The sequence below is a fragment of the Eulemur rufifrons genome, chromosome 19 (assembly GCF_041146395.1).
Source record: "Eulemur rufifrons isolate Redbay chromosome 19, OSU_ERuf_1, whole genome shotgun sequence".
Classification (NCBI taxonomy): Eukaryota; Metazoa; Chordata; class Mammalia; order Primates; family Lemuridae; genus Eulemur; species Eulemur rufifrons.
In genome coordinates this window covers 107974032-107995339 of record NC_091001.1, presented here as the reverse complement: position 1 = coordinate 107995339, position 21308 = coordinate 107974032, and the positions used below count along the sequence as shown (strand labels likewise).

The 21308-nt window shown below is 35.2% G+C and overlaps 1 protein-coding gene across 1 annotated transcript in view; it reads right to left on the bottom strand.

Annotated features, from left to right (window-relative positions):
* Positions 1-21308, bottom strand: part of ROCK2 (Rho associated coiled-coil containing protein kinase 2) — a 119492-nt gene that overhangs the window by 77244 nt on the left and 20940 nt on the right. Inside the window, exons 2-3 of the mRNA XM_069495157.1 lie at positions 3888-3969; positions 2428-2528 (exon numbers count right to left, since the gene is read on the bottom strand). Coding sequence (XP_069351258.1) covers positions 2428-2528; positions 3888-3969 — 183 coding nt within the window. The remainder of the gene's footprint in view (positions 1-2427; positions 2529-3887; positions 3970-21308) is intronic.

Here is a 21308-nt window from a genome sequence, read left to right as displayed (position 1 = left end):
GAACCATTTTGAAATATGCTAGAGGATTCTCTTAACAAGATCTACCCTCAGGAAAAACTATTTAACCAGAGCATATAGTAACTTGGGGAAGAGAAATATACAACTCTAGCCCACTCTAGTCATCCTGTCTCACCTAAGGGGGAGGTGGAAGAAAAAAGGGAGAAGAAGCACTTTTGAAGTTCACAGTCCAGAGGCACAGGCTCACTAAAAAATTGAGACCTAATCACAGGACTGCAGAATGGGTCCCTCCTCCCTCAGCACCTTAGCACATTACTAATGGCCTATTTATAGAAGTTTCTTTTATCTAATACATCATATTTAGCTATCAAGGAAAACTTAAAAGGCATACAAAAGGCAAAAAACACAATTTGAAGAAACAGCAAGAATCAGAAGCAAACGGGGCAGGAATGCTGTAATTAATGGACCAGGAACTTAAAAGAGCAAAGATTATTTTAGGGGCTCTAATGGATAAAGTACACAGCATGCAAGAAGAGTGGCAATGTAAGCAGAGAGATAGAAATCCTAAGGAACAACTAAAAAGAAATGCTAGAGATTAAAAACACTCTAATAGAAATAAAGAGTGCCTTTGAGAGACTTATTAGTAGACTGGACATAGCTGAGGAAAGAATCTCTGAGTTTTAGGATAAATCAATAGATATTGAAAAGCAAACAGAGGGAAGACTGAAAAAATCAGAACACAATGTCCAGGAACTACAAAAGGTGTAAAATATGTGTAATGGGAATACCAGAAGAAAATGAAAACACTGAAGAAATACTTGAAAGAAATATTGAAAATTTCCCCAAATTAATGTCAAAAACCAAACCAAACATGCAGAAAGCTCAAAGAACACAGAGCAGGATAAATGGCCCCCCAAAAAACTACATCTACATACATCATTTTTAAACCACAGAAAATCAAATGTAAAGAAAAAAAATCTAAAAGAAGCCAGAGAGAAAAAAGCTACTTTGCCTGTACAAGAACAAAGATAAGAATTATATCTGACTTCGCAGAAACTACACATGCAAAATGAGAGTGAAGTAAAATATTTGAAGTGTTAAACTTAACTCCAGTGAGAACGGCCATTATCAAAAAGTCCCATAACAATAAATGTTGGCGTGGATGCGGAGAAACAGGGACACTCATACACTGCTGGTGGGACTGCAAACTAGTGCAACCTCTGTGGAAAGCAATATGGAGATACCTTAAACAGATACAAGCAGACCTACCATTTGATCCAGCAATCCCATTATTGGGCATCTACCCAAAAGAACAAAAGACATTCTATAAAAAAGACATCTGCACCCGAATGTTTACAGCAGCACAATTCACAATTGCAAAGATGTGGAAACAACCCAAGTGATGATTTCTGGATTTTTGGCTCATCATCTAAAATCATCCTCATTGTACTTCAGGTTTAATTCATTTGCAAAATTATCCAACATGCCACCATTACCCACATACAAGTCATTAATAAAATGTTTAACAGGAAAGGAGAGACACTGAAACTTGTCCTTGATCTCTGTCCAACGTACCATCTGTGTTTTCACCAGCCTTAGAATACAGTTAGTAAATTAGCTATAAAGCTGCTTATGTATATAACTAACTCAGGTGCCATTTTTCCATATTATCCTCAACTACATCAGATTTCTTTAAATATCTTAGGGATGTATATCACACCTATTGCACCACCCTGATATACAAGTCCAATAAACCTATCAAAGAAAGAAGCAATGAAAGAGAAGGAAAAAAAGGTTAGTCTGCCATGATTTGTTCTTAGAGAAACCCATGCTGCATCATAATGATCATTGCTTTTCTCAGTGCTCCCTCAAAAGGAATAAACACTGTAGTGTGCAGAATAGAATTTGACTCTAATTTAACTATAAAGACAATAATAGAGGAGTCTCATACAGTCAAGTGATGAAAATAGCAACATTATTATAGCTCCTCATTTAATAATATAAAGGTAGTATTTATTGTTCACATTTAAAATATTTCAAGTTGGCACCACTTTGGCCTGCAAAGATAAATTTCAGATTTACTTTGTTATTAAAATTTCTTTGTTGGGTTTTTCATTAAATCTCAGTTCATTAAGCACATGTTATTATCTGAACATTCTAAATAAAAACACAATAGTTTTAGAGGAGTTATTAACTGCTAGGCAGATCACATGTGAAGCCAAGTTGGCCTTATTCTCTAAGTCACAGTGTTTCAGAGGTGGAAGGGACCTGGTATTTACATAACAATTGCTTCCTTTTATAGATGAGGACATTGAGGCTCTCAGGGATGGAATGAATTGACCAAGATCACAAAGCTAACTTCCGGCATGTCTGGCCACAGAAAGCAGATCTACTCAGCTGCTATGGCTAATGTTTCACAAAACCATGATGTAAGAAAAGTAACAAGAACCAAAAAAAATACTTTCTTACCAACTGGACTTCACCAAAAGCACCTCTTCCAATAACTTTTACAACATCATAGTCTTCTGCCTTCATCTGTAGACCTCTGATTTTTTTCACAATTTTCTCATCTACAATAAAAAGGTCACCATATTTATAATATCAATCATATTTCTAAGCAACGTTTTAAAATAATCACATTTGTAAACGAAATTTTAAGAAACTGGACTTCATTTTCAGCTAAATCTGTCAGTTTTTAAAGTCTGCTGTTTAAAAATGTAAGATACGGGCCAGGGGCAGTGGTTCCCACAGCACTCTGGGAGGCCAAGGAGGGAGAACTGCTTGAGCTCAGGAGTTCAAGACCAGCCTGAGCAAGAGTGAGACCCATTTCTACTAAAAATAAAAAAATTAGCTGGAAGTCCTGGCGCACACCTGGAATCCCAGCTATTTGGGAGGCTGAAGCAGGAGGATCGCTTAAACCCAGGAGTTTGAGGGTGCGGTGAGCTACGATGACGCCACCACACTCTACCCACGGCAATAGGGTCAAACTCTGTCTCAAAAAAAAAAAAAAAAAAGGGAAATTGAACCTCCCTCTTCACTCATGAAGGAAAAAGAAATTTAAGATACGCATTAACCTTACATCAAAGAACTAAAACTCTATAACCAGTTTATTAACACATATAAAGGAACACTACTGACTAGCAAAAAGTAGCAGTTAAAGCTATTCTGTTTCTGACTCTGTTGCTTGGCAAGTTAGATGATAGCTGACACAGTGATGACCCAAGCAATCCTGGTGTGCATTCTGAATCATGGCAGAGAGTTGCCATGAAATTCCCTGCAAGGCTAATCTTTGTAATGAATTTTGATAGCCTACTTCTCTAAAAAATGGTAATTGTATATTGTATATATAGTAACGACAAACAAGATTGTTTAATTGGGAAAACAGTCTCTGGCAATTTCTAATTAAAGAGCTTACTGTGGTGATACGATTGTTTTGAGAAATTCTTAGTCTTGGAATTCAATTTCATTTACTTCTTCACCTGAACATCAATAATGGCAAATATTAAGGTTACCACACATATGGTAACAATTGTTATCACATTATTTTTCATTAACTAGACTGAAATGTCCACATTTACAGAAACATAAAGCTTTATTAAGTCTCTGGTTAATATTAAGTCTTAGAGTTGCAAATCTTAATTTAAAACTTCTCTTGAAAGTGCTATAAATAACCTGTCCTAAAATAGTAAATAGTCTTAATAATTTATTACAAAATTTTTAATTTTACCTACTTTATATATTGCAATTTTGTTCTGTAATTTTGCCTTAAATTCCACGTAAATCAAATGGTAAACTAAAAAAACTTAAGTTTAATAAGTTAGACTTTAAAGTTACTAAGTTTATAGGCTAGTAATATTAATCAAACATAAATCTCTTGTCAAAAACATAGTTATGGAACAAATATGAAGCTCAAGCTCAAACATACTTACATCTATTCAAGAAATTATCTATATTCTTGTTTTTCCTCAAAGCAGGAAAATCCAAATCAAGGACCAAGGAGTTTAAGCCATCCTGTTAAAAAATAAAAAGAGAAAAAAGACAGTTTTCACAATTACCAAGTATTCAAATTTTATCATATGTTGTTCTTGCTAGAAAAATGCCAATCCACTTTGACATAATATTGCCCAGAAGCTCCATACCCAACAGCTGTATCTCGTTTCCTAATCTCTGCCACAGAATATTAGGATTGACCCTATTGTGTTTTTCTTTGTTCTTTTAGCCAACCGAAAAATGCCATTTAAAAATATGTATCTAGGCCGGGCGCGGTGGCTCACGCCTGTAATCCTAGCACTCTGGGAGGCCGAGGCGGGTGGATCGCTTGAGGTCAGGAGTTCGAGACCAGCCTGAGCAAGAGTGAGACCCCGTCTCTACTAAAAATAGAAAGAAATTATATGGACAACTAAAATATATATATACAAAAAAAATAATTAGCCGGGCATGGTGGCGCATGCCTGTAGTCCCAGCTACTCGGGAGGCTGAGGCAGTAGGATTGCTTAAGCCCAGGCGTTTGAGGTTGCTGTGAGCTAGACTGACGCCACGGCACTCACTCTAGCCCGGGCAACAGAGCAAGACTCTGTCTCAAAAAAAAAAAAAAAAAAATTAAAAAAAAAAAAGTATGTATCTAGCCGGGTGCGGTGGCTCACACCTGTAATCCTAGCTCTTTGGGAGCCTGAGGCGGGAGGATCATTTCAGCTCAGGAGTTCAAGACCAGCCTGAGCAAGAGTGAGACTTCGTCTCTACTAAAAAAAAAATAGAAATTAGCTGGACATCTAAAAATATATATAGAAAAAATTAGCCGGGCACGGTGGCACATGTCTGTAGTCCCAGCTACCCGGGAGGCTGAGGCAGAAGGATTGCTTGAGCCCAGGAGTTTGAGGTTGCTGTGAGCTAGGGTGACACCAAGGCACTCTAGCCCAGGCAACAGAGTGAGATTCTGTCTCAAAAAAAAAAAAAGTATCTATTATTATTTTTGTGAGTCAGATGTCTTTTCTCTCTTCAAATGGCCAGTAAAACTCACCAGCCTTTTGACTTTAAGAAATACACCTACACTCAGTTCCCACTCATCACACAAGCATTAATTTTGTGCCTAGTGCACACAAAGAACAGAAAATCTAGAAATAAATATGACATTACCCTTACCCCCCCAGAGCTTGGTCTCAAAACTGAATGTCTTCTAAAAGCAATCCCAATAAAAGGATTTCTATTTTCTTCTCTAAGTTTCCTGTACTTTCCAGATTTTCTACAATGAGTATGCATTAAATTTTATAATCAAAATAGGAAAAAGTAGATACATATAACTTGGTGAGGGTGAAAAAAACTAATCAGAAAGTAACTAAATCTCAAATTACACAAGTGACATGCTTGTGAAGGTAGCAGTATTTCTAAAACACTATATTGCATATATTGTCTCATCCTCAAGTAACTCTAAGGAGGGCAGGAGGAAACAATCTCATTTTAAATGTGAAGAAACAAAAGTAAGGCATGGAAAAATTAAGTGACTTTGATTTGTCCAAGGTCACACTTTTAGAAAATGACAGTAGCAGAATACTACCTAAAACTTACGAGTTCGAGTATACTTAATTCATCCCCCTAGACTCAATGATCAAATTGACACCATGCTAAAAGAAATAATGGGAGCTTGGAAGGGTAAAGGAAGCTGGAGGATTGCAGCAAATAAAACAGCAATTCAGAAAAATCCTTTGGGGGACATGGATAGGACAAAAATGTGGAAGAAATTACACGAAATTTAGAAAGGTAAGCTGGGTGTGCTGACTTTGAATTGAGTATTTTTCCTTGCAGGAAGTAGTCCAAAGCCTGGAAGAAGTAGTAGTCAGTTGGTGCAAGGTCTGGTGCATACGGTGGATAACAGAGTTTCCAAGTCCAGCTTCTGTAGTTCGAGCAGCAATGTTTGTGCGACAGGTGGCCGAGCTTGTCGAGCATTGTCTTGCAAGAGGATATGCCTGTCTGTATGGACCAAACTCAGCTGCTTAATCACAAGCATCCTCATCATTTCGTCCAAGTGGTTGCAGCAGAGACCCGCTATAATCGATTGACCAGGTTTCGTGAAGCTGTAGCCAGTAATAGCAGCGCTGGACCACCAGATACCATTAGCTTTTTTGATGAATGTTTGGTTTTGGACTATGTTTCCGCACTTCATCTTTATCTGACCATTGTGCCAACTACCTGCAATTGTCACAAAGAATCCATTTTTCATCCCACATAACAATACATTGTAGTTCGCCTTTATGTCGTGACAGCAAAGAAAGGCAACTTCGAGATTTCTCTTCTGACGCTCGTTTAATTCATGCGGTACCCATCTATCCAGCTTCTTCACCTTACCGATTTGTTTCAAATGGTCCAATATTGTTGGAATAGCAATGTCAAACCTTGCTGCTAATTCACGCATAGGTTGAGATGGCTTCGCTTCCACCACAGCTTTCAGCTCATTATTATCCACCTTGGTCTCAGGTTGCCCACGTGGCTCATTTCCAAGATTAAAATCACCAGAACGGAACTTCTCAAACCATCGACGCACTGTGTGTTCATTAGCCACATCCTTCCCAAACACTTCATTGCTATTTCGAGCTGTCTGCACTGCATTAATTCCACAATGGAGCAGAACTCATATTTGAAAATAACACAAAATTTTGACTTATCCATGTTTCACAAAAATTGCTCTAAAAAAATTTGAAAGATAATCACAAGGCAAAATGTGTGTTTGAAAGTCTGAGGATGTACCTTCACAGTAAAAATAAAATAAGAAGTGTCAAAGTGAAATGTCAGAGATATCAACTGTCAAACTTAGTACTTAAGGAAATCAGACATTTCATATTTAATAACTTAAAAATAATTTATTGAATGCATACTATGTGCAAAATAAAGTCGCTTTCTCATTTAATTCTCATAAAAGCCCCACTGGAAAAGGAATGTAGGAAATGGAGAAGTGTTTTGAGGCAGAGCCTCACTTAGGTACACAACAGAAGCAGAAGTTGTAACCATAAGCAACTCTTTCTGCTACCCATACAACTGCCACTAGGAACTGTCAAAGAACACTTCAGCAAGAAGAAAACAGTTGGTGCGGTTAGCTGGTTGTTTGCTTTAAAGTACACACTCTTTTCTCTTTTCTCCTTCTAACTACATATTGCTAACTACATATAAATCTAACTGCATATTGCTTCTTCATTTCTGGCAAAAACTTCATTTTAAGTAGGAATAGTTACTTACCAATGAATTTAGATACCCATTAGCAACTATGGTTTAAAGAAAAAGAAAATCACTCAAATACACTGAACCTAAATCACAGTTAATTGGAACTCACAAATAGCCATAATTTTTCCTACATCCAAAAGGAAAAGGCATCAGTATAAATACATATCTGGACTTTATTCTTAGTTTTGCTAACTCTATTTCTACAAAGTACACAGTGACCCAACACCATTATTTCCAAGTATCCACAGGGTACTGAACAGACCAGAGAAGTCTCCTAAGGTGGGTACACGTATTCAATGGGAGTATGAAAGATGACCTACTGAGATTAAAAAAACATACTGTTAATACAACAACAATAAAAGTTATATATATGCACACACACACACACATAAAGGCTGGGTGTGGTGGCTCACGCCTGTAATCCTAGCACTTTGGGAAGCTAAGAAGGAAGGGAGGCCAGGAGTTCAAGAGCAGCCTGAGCAACATGGCAAGACCCTATTTCTACAAAAAATAAATAAATAGAAAAATCAGCCTGGCGTGATGGTGCACACCTATAGTCCCAGCTTCTTGGGAGGCAGAGGCATAAGGATGGCTTGAGCCCAGGAGTTTGAGGTTGCAGTGAGCCATGATGACAACAAAGCGAGACCCTACCTCAAAAAAATATTTATACACACACACACACACACACACACACACACTACAATTTGCATATTTAACCTAAAAAAGTTAAGACTTAATATAGGCATTTTCAACAATATCTCACTCTTGCTAGCTTTGAGCGAATTGTGACATACTGTACTTTACACACACCTTATCATGCATATTCCTGCATATTACCTACTAAATTTTTTTAAATTCCTTACTTAAAAAATTACCTAGTAGATTAAAAACATTCCATTTTAGAGTGCAGACATATGTCAAAGTTTATCAAATTATACAATTTAAATATGTACAATTTATTCTATGTCAATTATACCTCAATTAAGCTGTTTAAAAATGAATATAATGTTCGTGGAACACAGATGGAACGAGAGGACCTTATCTTAAGTGAAATAAGCCAGGAACAGAAAGTTAAAACACCGAATGTTCTCACTCATATATGGAAGCCAAAAAAAAAAAAAATGATGATCTCATAGAAGTAAAAAGTAGAACAGATGATACCAGAGGATGAGGAGGGAGAGAAAGGGAGAGATTTGTTAAAGGATACAAAATTACAGCTAGATAGAGGGATAAATACTAGTGTTCCATACCACTGCAGGATGACTAGAGTTAACCATAATTATAGTTTCAAACAGCAGGATGGAGGATATTGAATGCTTCCAGCACAAAGAAATGATAAACGTTTGTGATAACAGGTATGCTAATTACCGTGATCTGATCACTATACATTATATGATTCAAAACATCACTATGTACCCCATGAAAATGTACAATTATTGTCAATTAAAAAATAAAATTTAAAAAACTGAACGTAATATATGTAATCACAGATTTAAGATAACACTAAAATGCAAGTAGTAGAAGGAAACAAAAAGAAAATGGCAGGGTTGACCCTTTACCTACTCCTTGTATAAGTTCTTATGGTTCAAATCATGAGGACAAAAGAAATAGCAAGCTAATCTCATCACCCTCCCCAAAATGGTCAAAATTACCTGAAGCCTATTTGAAATAGGGAATTGCATCCACAATCATTAATGAAGTACAATATGTTCTGCTATAACCTGTATTTCAATAATACAAATATCTCATACTTAACTGGGAAAGACAGGAATGATATAAGTATTAAATAAAACACATGCTTTTCTCTAGCATGTGAATGTTTTTAAATGATGATGAGCAAGCTTTCTCAAATTAAAGAGAAAGCCTTAGCAATAAAGGAAGCCATTAAGAAAAAAAGACAAAAATCATGTACAAATGCCTTCCTGAAGTATAAATAGTGCCTTCAATAACCCCTATACTGTTTATGACATTAAGCCATCTTGTGAGATTTTAAGTGCAGCTGAAGAAGCTAGGAAGCTCTTTCTCCTTTGCTTAAAAAACAAAAACAAACTAAACAGAAGGCTATGGAAGTAAAGGCCTCCTCAGGCCTAAATCTCAAAGAAAAAAGCTCAAGCCTTAGGTTTAAGGTTGCAGACACTGACATATCTGTAATGCCAGGTACAAATTCCAATCGAGATTTAACTATACTCATTTTTATTTGAAGTGTCACTATTTTAGTTATTATTCTGGTTAAAGGTTGCATATGTTTTTGCACACTCTGATCCATCCTATTTTTTCTAGTAAGCCCTGTTAGTAGTTATGATGCATGACTTTCCGGAACATAAAGATTTTCATAAATTTGTATTTCATGTTAGTGACTGAACAAAGCCAAGGCCACCACAATTAGCAAGACACTTAAAACCTAAACAGGAGCATGAAAACAAATCTCTATAATTTTTGAACGTTAATGTCCTAAATTCCATCCAGCACTTTACCAATTTTCTTTATACTTAATGACACACATTTGTAAGCCTATTTTGAATGCTAGGGTTTTTGTTTTGTTTCCTGTCTTTAACATCAAAAGATCCTTTTTTAAAAATCCAGACACTTCTGAGAGACACTGGTTCTTCTCACTATGATTTTTTTAAATGGCTGAGATATGAAAAACAATATGGTGAAAAATGTACACTTTGTTAATGGCAAATACCTTTGGAGGGCACACAGAAAAAAAATAACTGAAAGGCTGGAGATACGTATAACAAAATAAATTATTCAGTAAAGAGAAGTTTACTGGAAGAAGTATACAGTATTGGATACTGCTAAAATGAAGAAATAACTGGAGTAAATACAAGGTATTCTCAATAGTAAATTACCTCTTTAGTACCTATTTTAAGGAAAACCTTTGTAATAGTCATCACTGATAGATCTGGTGCTCTGAATGAAATACAAAACTGCCTCAAGAACGATATACGTACTAATAGTACCACACATGAAATTCATTCACTGCATCATCAGTCACAGAACAAGCTTTAACAACTAAGAAATCAAATCCTGGCTGGGCGCGGTGGCTCACGCCTGTACTCCTAGCACTCTGGGAGGCCGAGGTGGGCGGATCGTTTGAGCTCAGGAGTTCGAGACCAGCCTGAGCAAGAGCGAGACCCCATCTCTACTAAAAAAATAGAAAGAAATTATATAGACAGCTAAAAATATACAGAAAAAAATTAGCCGGGCATGGTGGTGCATGCCTGTAGTCCCAGCTACTCGGGAGGCTGAGACAGGAGGATCGCTTGAGCTCAGGAGTTTGAGGTTGCTGTGAGCTGGGCTGACGCCACGGCACTCACTCTAGCCTGGGCAACAGAGTGAGACTTTGTCTCAAAAAAAAAAAAAAAAAAAAAAAAAGAAATCAAATCCTTAAAAGCGTAATATGCTACAATATGTCATCAATATTAAGTATAAAATTATAAAAATAAGATTGTTAAAGTACAATAGAATATTTTCAATCCTTTGTAGTGAAATGAAACATAACCATGAAAAATCTCAGCTTCATACAAAAGTTTCCTGGCTATCTTATCTTGTCACAATGAACTTTTAAAGGTTATTGAATTTATAGATGAATTACATATTTTTATTCTTTTTAAAAGAAAACGCCAAATTTGCTGACCTTGTGCCCATGATATTAAGTACCTATTAATATTATGCTGGTAGATATTTTTGGGAAAAAAGTAATAGATTTTGTCTAAGGGTGATGTTTTAACAGTAAGTCAGAAAAGAAAAAAAATTCTTTTTGAAGGAAGCTGTTGCTATGGAAGGAGTATTTGGCAAAGGGATGTCTGGTAATGTTTCCATCCATGGGTGAATTTTACTGATAACAACATGCTTTGCCTAGTATGAATGTTTCTTTCACACCCAAGCTTTAAAATTTAAAAACATAATTTTCTAATCCAATTAAAAATAAAGATGTTCAGTGGGTCTTAAACCCATTTGTTAAAATATAACGATGCAACTCTTTCTGATTAGTCTTTAAGAACTGGCCTCCATCAGGGAAAACAGAAATCTACAAACTTAATTTCAACAACCACGTACACACATAAAAAAATGTGTAACTGATGGGCAGAATTGGAAAATAAGTATTATGACTTAGTAACTACAGCTACTGACATATTATGCGTCTTCCATTTGTATCTATATATCTTTGTGAAATTTCAAAAAAAAGACCTAGGATAGTCCTCAAAACCTAGTAGCAAAATAAACAACTTAGAACCTGATCTTCAAATCATCACTAAGCCAAAAAAAAAAAAAAAAAATGCATTGTACAACACAGAATGAACCTTAAAGAAAACTATACACTTTAGTTAATAATAATGTACCAACATTGGCTCATCAATTGTAACAAGTGTACCACATTAATGTAGGACATTAACAATGGGGAAACTGGAAAGAGACAGAGAGGTAGGGGTCACATGGGAACTCTGTATTATCTGCTCACTTTTCTGTAAACCTAAAGCTATTCTAGTCTATCAAGCTAAAAAACAAATTGACCAGCAGTGAATAATAAATGTGGCAAATTTACTCTATTCTACATCAGATGTTACCATATTTTAAATATTTTTTGGCTTTATAGAAGCAAATGATCTCCTGTTGACATTTTAATTTTCATCTTTTTAAATCCTAAGCATTATTTTTGTCATTTGCACTTCTTTGGTGAGTTGTCTAAATCCTTTCACCATTTTTCTTTTGATATTTGTGATTTTATGGTCAATTTATATAAGCTCTTTACATTAAGAATATTAGTGCATCGTTGTCTGCCTTTTGGGCATATGGTTTTCCTCAGTTTGTTATCTCTCCTTTAACATCCCTTTTAGTTTTGTTCACTATCAGCAAATAAAAACTACAATTTTTTCTTTATGACTGTTTTCATATCAATTATGTTTAGATTAGATGGGAATTTGCATAATTTCATTTTGTTTATGGTTTCTCACTTTACCTTTATCCCCTTTCACTATCTGGAGTTTATTTTGGTGCATATCATGAAGTGCAAAATAACCTCGCTTTCCTCCTCAAATACTTAAACATTTTAAACCAAATGTTTTCATTATAAACATAAATTTTTACTTTGTCCTTACTATAAAAATATATAGCACTAATTGAAGAAATATGAAATACAGAAAAAAATTCTAGCATTTTTCCTAGAATCTACATAAATACATATTTGTGGGGACATACTTTGCTACCCAGATTAAGTAATTAAAATGACTCAAAAGTCCATTAGCAGAGGTAATGGACAAATAATTTATCCAAGCAACAGAATACTGAAAGCTATTAAGAATAAGGCAGATTTAAATATATTAATATAGAAATATGAAAAGGGTATATTGCTGAATGAATAAAGCATTATTATGATACCTTTAAAAAGGGCCAGGAAAAACTATTCAGTCAACAATTTGCGTTCTCCTCATAATCCAACGTAGCAACTAAAAATATCACTTTTTTATTTTATTACTATATTACTGTATTCCCATTTGCTGCTCTCTTAATGCCAATGTTGACTGATATATATACTTTGTCTACATGTTCTGTAAAGGAATTGATTTGAACTTTTGCATATATTGACTTCTTAGTTACTACTATGCTGAAACACAATATTCTTAAATGCATTTAGAACTATGTTTACCAGTACATTTGTTGCTACCAACATATTACAATTTCCAACATACAGCACGTTATATTTACATGCCACATTTTACAAACCATCAAATCCATTAAGTTTAGGAAAAAAAAATATACCACACACAGCCTTAACTTTGCTTTTCATGGTTCCTTATAAACTAGAACATTCTTGAAATTAACTTATAAAAGCTACAAAGCCATATCATAACTAAATTTGGCCAGTATGATTCATTGTTTTGTATTTGCCACTAAAGATGTTCTTCAAATAGCTAAACCATATTGTGGTAGTGACAAAGTCAGGCAAATATGATGCTTAACTATGACGTCCTTGAAAAATTATTCATCCCTTTAAATAGCATATCCAAAAACTTTTTCCTATAAAAAGAGCTGCAAAAAAAGAAAAAATTTGTATTAAAACTGAGACTATAATCCTAAAAGGCAAGAAATATGTCCAAAAAGCTGAATCATTCTTTTATTAAAATTTCAAACATATTCTTACCCACAGGCAAAACCCATGAAAATGGATAATCCAATTATATAAATTCAATTTGGCAGACGAATATCTATTATATATATTAAGCACAGTGCTATAAATTGAGAATACAAATATAACTAAAATAACTTATATCTTGTTTCATGGGGAGAAAGATCTAAGACAGGTAATTAAGACAGGTCCTTGCAGTCAAGTGGCTTATACACTAGTAGAAGACATAAACTTAAATAATTACAAAAAAAGTAAAACAATTATATTCAAGTTACAGACGTACTCTTGTATGATGAGAAGCATTACACAGAATGTGATGTCCAACAAGAGGGAAATGGCTAAATAAATTATTAAAACCACTTATTTCAGTATTGTAGTACATTTAAAAGTTTAAGAAAAAATTAATAATCAGAGAAATCCTTATGCTATAATGTTGGAACAAAATGGAGACAAAACTGAAAATAAGATACATTACCAATAGCTTAAATATTTTTTTAGATTATAGAAGAAAACTAGAAAAAAAAAAAAAAGCCCAGAAAATTATCTCCGGGTGGTCACAAGTTTTTATTGCTTACTCTTTACATTTTCTGATTTTTTTATAATGACTATGAATGGTTCTTACAATAAGGAATATACCAAACTTCAAAAAAGACATCTATAATGTTTTCTGGCAAGGCCATTTAACAAAGAGCAAAGTCCTACCTGTCTACTGGGCAACACTGTAAAAGACCTCAAAATATTGTGGGAAAACTCAAAATGTAGACTGGTAAGCAATGCAAGCTTGACAGAGATTAAAGACCTCACTTTTTTAAACAACCTCAGCCAGAAATTCAAACTGGTAAATACATTATTAAATGACACATATATCTATCTAGAATAAGCCATAACAGGGACCTTCTTCAGTTCACATTTTGATTAAAAGTATCTCAGATATTCAACAGGACATTTGAAATGTTCTATATACCTGTGCTATCCAGGATGGAGCCACTAGTCACATGTGGCTATTGAGCACTTGAAATAAGGCTAGTGCAACTGAGGAACTAAATTAATGTTAACTAATTTAATTAACTCAGCCACATGTAGCTAATGGCTACCATATTGGGGAGAGTAGTGTTTGGATATATACCAAGACAGCACTCTTGAAAAGAAGTATCCAATACAACTACCCTCAACTGGTAGCACTCAAACTTAAGAGGTAGGTAAGTATTGTAAAGGCAAATGAAGAAAAGAAAAAAAAAAAAAAATTCGAGGGTTGTACGGAAAGTATCCAACCATTGTTAATGTAACAAGAACAGTTTGCGTGACATTGATGTAACCTGTCAACCAAGAAAAGTGGACTGTAATGCACATGCATGAACAATAATGATTTTTCTGTACTAGTCAGTGGGGCGCTAGACACCACTGAGTGAACGTGTGTACTGTGTGGCCGTCGCATTCAAAATGACTGAGCAAGTAGAGCGATGGATCTGCATCAAATTTTGCATTAAGCTTGAACATTCCTCCACGGAAACTACTCAAATGATTTATAAGGCTTTCGGTACAATACAATGCATGCAGCCCAAATAAAAGTGTGGCATAAATGCTTCAAAGAATGTGTTGAAAGTGATCCATGTTCTGGGAGGCCTGCAAAAAGCAGAACATCTGCAAATGTTGAATGTGTATGCTTTAGGTTCAGAGACTCTGGGAGAATTGTGTGAGGTCCGAAGGTATCTACTTTGAAGGGGAATAAGGCATCACTGTCCTATATACCATGTTTCTTGTTATCTTGTAACTTTTTCAATAAATGTTTCTACTTTTCATATTACATGGCTGGATACTTTCCGGGCAGACCTCATATATCCAATAACAAAGGTAGGCAGAAGGAAAAGTGATGGATAGTTCTTAGAGACCAAGAAAATTTAGAATTTATACATTTGTATATATAACATTACCAACTTTAAATGTTTTTTCCTTGTTAAATTTATATCCAGACTTTGTCAATTACTGAGAAAAACCATGTCAGATTTATAGAATAAAGGTAGCATTAAGAATTTCTACAGCATAGGGAACATGTGAACAGCTGAGAATGGCAAAGTCTTCCACAGTATTTAATTTCCTGTACTCCAAAAAATGAAAGCCTCAACAAACTAAAAGGTTACATAAACAAGGACTTATTCTCAGTAGTTCTGGCATTCTGTCTACCAGTGAACTTCTCTTTCAGGTATGCAGTCTTCATCTCGCTTAAAAGATAACAGGTAGAACAGGTTCTGGAACACCCAGGCTTTAAAAATATTTTACCATAACAGATTATAAAAATTAAATTTCTTTAAGAAGTAAACATTTTATGTGATCATGTATTTTAAGTAGTTCTTGACTTGCTTAGGCCTGTAGGATGTGATATATCTGGTCTGTGACTGCGAATATGTCATTCCAGAATAATACGAGAGGGCTAAAACAAAATAAATCAATGAAAATACAAAATGCATCAAAATTTCCCAATGAATTAGGAGACTTAGAATAAGTCAAGCTATTTTCCTCAGATCCTGAGTGCAGTAATTTAAAGCTAACAGTGCATAAACTGAACCTTTAACTTACAAAGAATACTAAGAATACTAGTACATTAAGAGGCTAAAGCAAAGGTCAGTTTGAGGCCTTCTTCAGACTAACCCTCATCTGTGCTATATACCTTAAGGTCAAATTAACACTAGTCTAGAATTTATGGTGGTGTTCAACTTTGTAGGTTCAGGAAAGTTTAACTTCTCTCAGGAATAATGAGGTACCAGAGAAATGATGCATACTAACTAAAAGACATATAACTTATGTCAATATATTAAGAAACCAAAGATATAAGTAGACTGGAACAATGAATTTAGTCACTTGTATAGGGCATCTCCTAAATAATTAATTTATCAACCAGAAGACATCTCAGAAATAAGGAATTAAAACACAAGAGTTAGAAAAGCATGGCTTAGTGAAAGAATATGTGACAGAATATGAACTCTACCATTGCTACCACTGAATTGTACAGTTAAAAGTGGTTGGGATGATAAACTCCATATTATGCACAATAATGTAAACGGAGGTTCAGAAAACACTGAAAATTTTAAATAAAAACATGTAATATATAAAAAGGACGCAAAACAAAAACCCAGAGACAAAAAATACCATGGATAAGACAAAAAGTACACTGAATGGGACTAACAGAAGGCTAGAAATTACAGAAGACAAGGGAACCTAAAACATAGCAAAACTAATTACCAAAATGAAATACAGAGGGGGAAAAAGACAAGACAAATTTAAAAAAGAAAAAGACAAGACTATCTTATCTGTAAGCTACGGGACAACATGAAGCAACCTACCATATTAATATATGTAATTGGAGTCACCAAAAGAAAGAACAGAAAGAAAAATTTGAGGAAATAAGGGCTCAAAATTCTCCATAGTTGATGAAAACTAAAAACCATGCAGATTAAGAAGCTTAACCAATGCAAAAAACAAGAAACATGAAGAAAACTACATACAACAAGGAACATCGTAATCAAATTGACTAAGGCCAATCAGAAAACTCCTAAAAGAGCCACAGGAAAAAAGGACACATGAACAGAAGCACAATACAAACCAGAAGACAGTGGAGATCGGAACTGCCATCTCCCAGTAATTTACCAAAACGACCCACACAAAGAAAAGAGGCACCTGCTATATATTCTCTAGGCCTTTTAGAAAACTGGGAGCTGTTCCTTTGGCCACATACATGCAAATCTAAAAGAAAGCCGATGCTGGAGACATCAAGGGGATGGACACTTTTCAAAAAGAAATGTTTCGGCCGGTCGCGGTGGCTCACGCCTGTAATCCTAGCACTCTGGGAGGCCGAGGTGGGCGGATCGTTTGAGCTCAGGAGTTCGAGACCAGCCTGAGCAAGAGCGAGACCCCATCTCTACTAAAAATAGAAAGAAATTATATGGACAGCTAAAAATATATATTTAGAAAAAAGCCGGGCATGGTGGCGCATGCCTGTAGTCCCAACTACTTGGGAGGCTGAGACAGGAGGATCCCTTGAGCTCAGGAGTTTGAGGTTGCTGTGAGCTAGAATGATGCCACGGCACTCACTCTAGCCTGGGCAACAAAGTGAGACTCTGTCTCAAAAAAAAAAAAAAAAAAGAAAGAAAGAAATGTTTCACAAATATTCCCCCAGCAAAAGTGGAAAAGTCTACAATGTTACACCTTGGATGCTACTGACAACAATGTTAAGCACAAAATTCTTTTTTTTTTTTTTTTTTGAGACAGAGTCTCACTCTGTTGCCCGGGCTAGAGTGAGTGCCGTGGCGTCAGCCTAGCTCACAGCAACCTCAAACTCCTGAGCTCAAGCGATCCTCCTGTCTCAGCCTCCCGAGTAGCTGGGACTACAGGCATGCGCCACCATGCCCGGCTAATTTTTTCTATATATATTTTTAGCTGTCCATATAATTTCTTTCTATTTTTAGTAGAGGTGGGGTCTCGCTCTTGCTCAGGCTGGTCTCGAACTCCTGAGCTCAAACGATCCGCCCACCTCGGCCTCCCAGAGTGCTAGGATTACAGGCGTGAGCCACCGCGCCCGGCCAAGCACAAAATTCTTACCAAGAAACCGTATGTATGTACTGAGTTTATTAAGCACTCTAAAAGCTTTTAGAAGGTAGCTTCCTAAAAACACGTGAAGGAAAATAATCAGAAAAAGAAGGAAACCAAAGAGAAAGGTACCTGGGTTCAACTGGAGAACCAGCTTGATCTACCTAGGAACCTGAGCTGCTATTCCCATGAATTCACGGTATTACAGCAGTTAAAAAAAAAAAAAAAAAAAAGCACCTCTAGACTGTTTAAAAAAAAAAGAATGGAGCAACACTGTTAAAATACCAAAAGAAAAATGAAAAGTCAACCTAACCCAATGAAAAGAAAAATAATCCTGGAAAGTAGGAATTGAAAACCATATTACAGACAGAAAACTGACCAGTTTTTATTGCAGAAAGGAGGACGGATCACAATGAAAAAATCAGAATTTTTCATATATATCATTGTATATTTTTAAAGTATATACAATTTTATAGCATTCCAGGTTCTAAAATCACAAGTTTTAAAACTAGATATAAACGAATGTTTATGGACGGAATTGTGTCCCCCCCAAAAAATTAACAAGTTGAAGTCCAGATCCCCAATACCTCAAAATGTCACTGAATTTGGCAAGAGGATGGTTCATTAGGGTAGGCTCTAATCCAATGTGACTGGTGTCCTTATAAGAAAACATTATAACATAGAGAGACACCAGGGGTGTAGAAGCACAGAGAAAAGGCCATGTGAGGACACAGAGAGAGGGTGGCCATCTGCAAGCCACGAGGAGAGGCCTGAGAATAAACCAAACCTGCCAACACCTTGATTTGAGATTTCCAGACTCTGGAACTGTGAGACAATAAATTCTGTTATTTAAATCAAAAAGAAAACAAAACAAAACAAAAATCCTATCAACCTAGACTAGTACATGCAGCAGAAATATCTTTCAAAAATCAAGGTGTCAACAACATAAATATATACACAATTTTTATATGTTCGTTTTTAAAAAGGAATAAATAAGGAAAGAAGTTGAATTTTATAAAAATCAAGGCATCACTACATAAAGAGTGTGCATGTGTGTTTGTGTGTGTGTGTATAGAAACAGTAGCCATTTCAGTGTTTGCTGCTATTCTTATTATCACCACTGCCACTGTCAAGTTCTTATTCCTTCACAATGCTCTAATAGTTCCAAAGCATGGTGACCACTGCCTTTTCTTAATTCATGGTGTTCACTGTCTGCTGCTCAAATAGCAAGTAAGGTACTATTTTATATTACTGTATTTATTTGCTCTTCATCATTAACTTTCCACTGGACAAGTTTTATCCTCCCAAGCAAACTACACTTCTTCAAAGTACCTGGACTATGTCTCAAACATTATCTTATATGTGGTAGAAAGTTAAAATAAATATATATGAAAATATATAAAATTTGGCTAATTTTATTTTTATTGGATACCACAATTGCGAAGAACTTCTTTCTCCTTTCCTGAGTTACTATTCCATTTCCTCCCTAATTTGGTCAAATGGTCAGTGAACTATATCACATTAACACTAGTAGGTTTTAAAGATACTACAATTTCTTAATCACCTAAGCCTCTCCCTAATTCTGCTAACCAAAAATAAATAAAAGATGGAAGTTTCTGTCACCTCCTTTATTTTAACGGCACCAATGCCATTTTTATTTGTATCCCAGATAGACCAGACCTGTCAGAGAAGACTTGAGGATATCTCAATCTCAATGTACCACTAAGCTATGCTGGAGTCTGACAGCAAACCAGTCTGAAAGGAATAGTAACAGCAGTTCTCCTTATATTAATACTTTGCAGTAATTTGAGAGATAATGTTGCTCATCACTGGCAATGAAAAAAAAGGCAGTGCCAACAAAAAGGGAAAACTAAACAGATAAAAGTCCAGGATTCAGATTGCAATTTTACTATCTTAAGATTTAATAATCTGCAGAATTCCACACACATACACATTCAAATGTTCTACACAAATCCTTAAAAGACATATAAATAAAAAGTGATCATTAAATAAGGTACTGCTCTTGATGTATCCATCATACTGTAGACCTCCAATAAGTATGGATCATACAGTTAAATGCTCTCTCCACTTGTAAACATGAAAAAAACAAACAGTACTCTTTTGAAGAAGAGTAAAGATGATTAACCTGAACCTGAGAGGATATCTTAGGGTGAACAAGTTGAACAATCGCTGGTTTAACAAATATTCTGAAATTTGAAACCCTTTTAATGTTAAAATATTTAATATTATTAATTACTTTTCTAAGATATCCATCAAGTTTATCCAAAAATAACAGCTACCAATTTCTTGTACAGAGCTTGAGGTTTTACCTTAGAAAGTAAGCATGATAATGAGAAAAGAACACAATCTTAGAAATCTAAAGATGCTGATTCTTATACAGCTGCATTACATTGGACAAATTATTTAACCTCTCCAAACCTCAGTTTCCTGTTCATTCATAAAAATATGAATAACATCTGCCCTACATATGTCACATTATGTCAAATATGACAGCATATGCTCAATAAGACATTAAACCTAAAAGATAATAAATCTTTTAGCTACACAATGTGTAAACCTTTATTGAAAGAATTGGGTGAGAGAATATACTGTTAGATATATACTACTCAGACTGTTTAACTGTAATATGACTTTAATACTGACAGGTAATAGATTTCTCATTATGTTTGCAAAAAGTATACAACTCTATTCTACCCAGAAGGGGTCATAATTTTTTAGAAATGTTTTAAACCATATCTGAATTCTGTAAGTATTTCCAAGTATAGAATATTTTGAAAGAGTATATAGTTTTCTTTTAAGACTTTATTTTTTTTTAGATCAGTTTTAGGTTAACAGCAAAACTCAAAGGTACAGAGAGGCCCTGTATATCGTCTCCCCACTTTTCAACATCCCCTACCAAAATATTTGTTACAACTGATGAACCTGCTACATTGATGCATCATTACCACCCAAAGTCCATAGTTCACAGTAGGATTCACTTTAGTGTTGCACATCCTATGGGTTCAGACAAATGCATAATGACATATATTCACCATTATAGTGTCATATATAGTATTTTCACTGCCCTGAAAATCTTCTGTGCTTCACCTGTTCAACCCTCCCTCCCCTCTGATAATCACCAATCTTTCTGTTTCCCTACTGTTGTCTTTGTCCAAAACGTCACACAGTTGTAATCATACTCTTACTGTACAATCTAGCATCACTCTCTTTGGTATTAACCCAAAGGAGTTAAAAACTTAGGTCACACAAAAAACTACACACAGATGTTTATAGCAGCTTTATTCATAATTGCCAAAACTTGGAAGAAACCAAATGTCTTTCAGTAGGTGAATGGATAAATAAAATAAACTATGGTACGTCCAGACAATGGAATACTACCCAACATTTTTTAAAAATGAGCTATCGAATC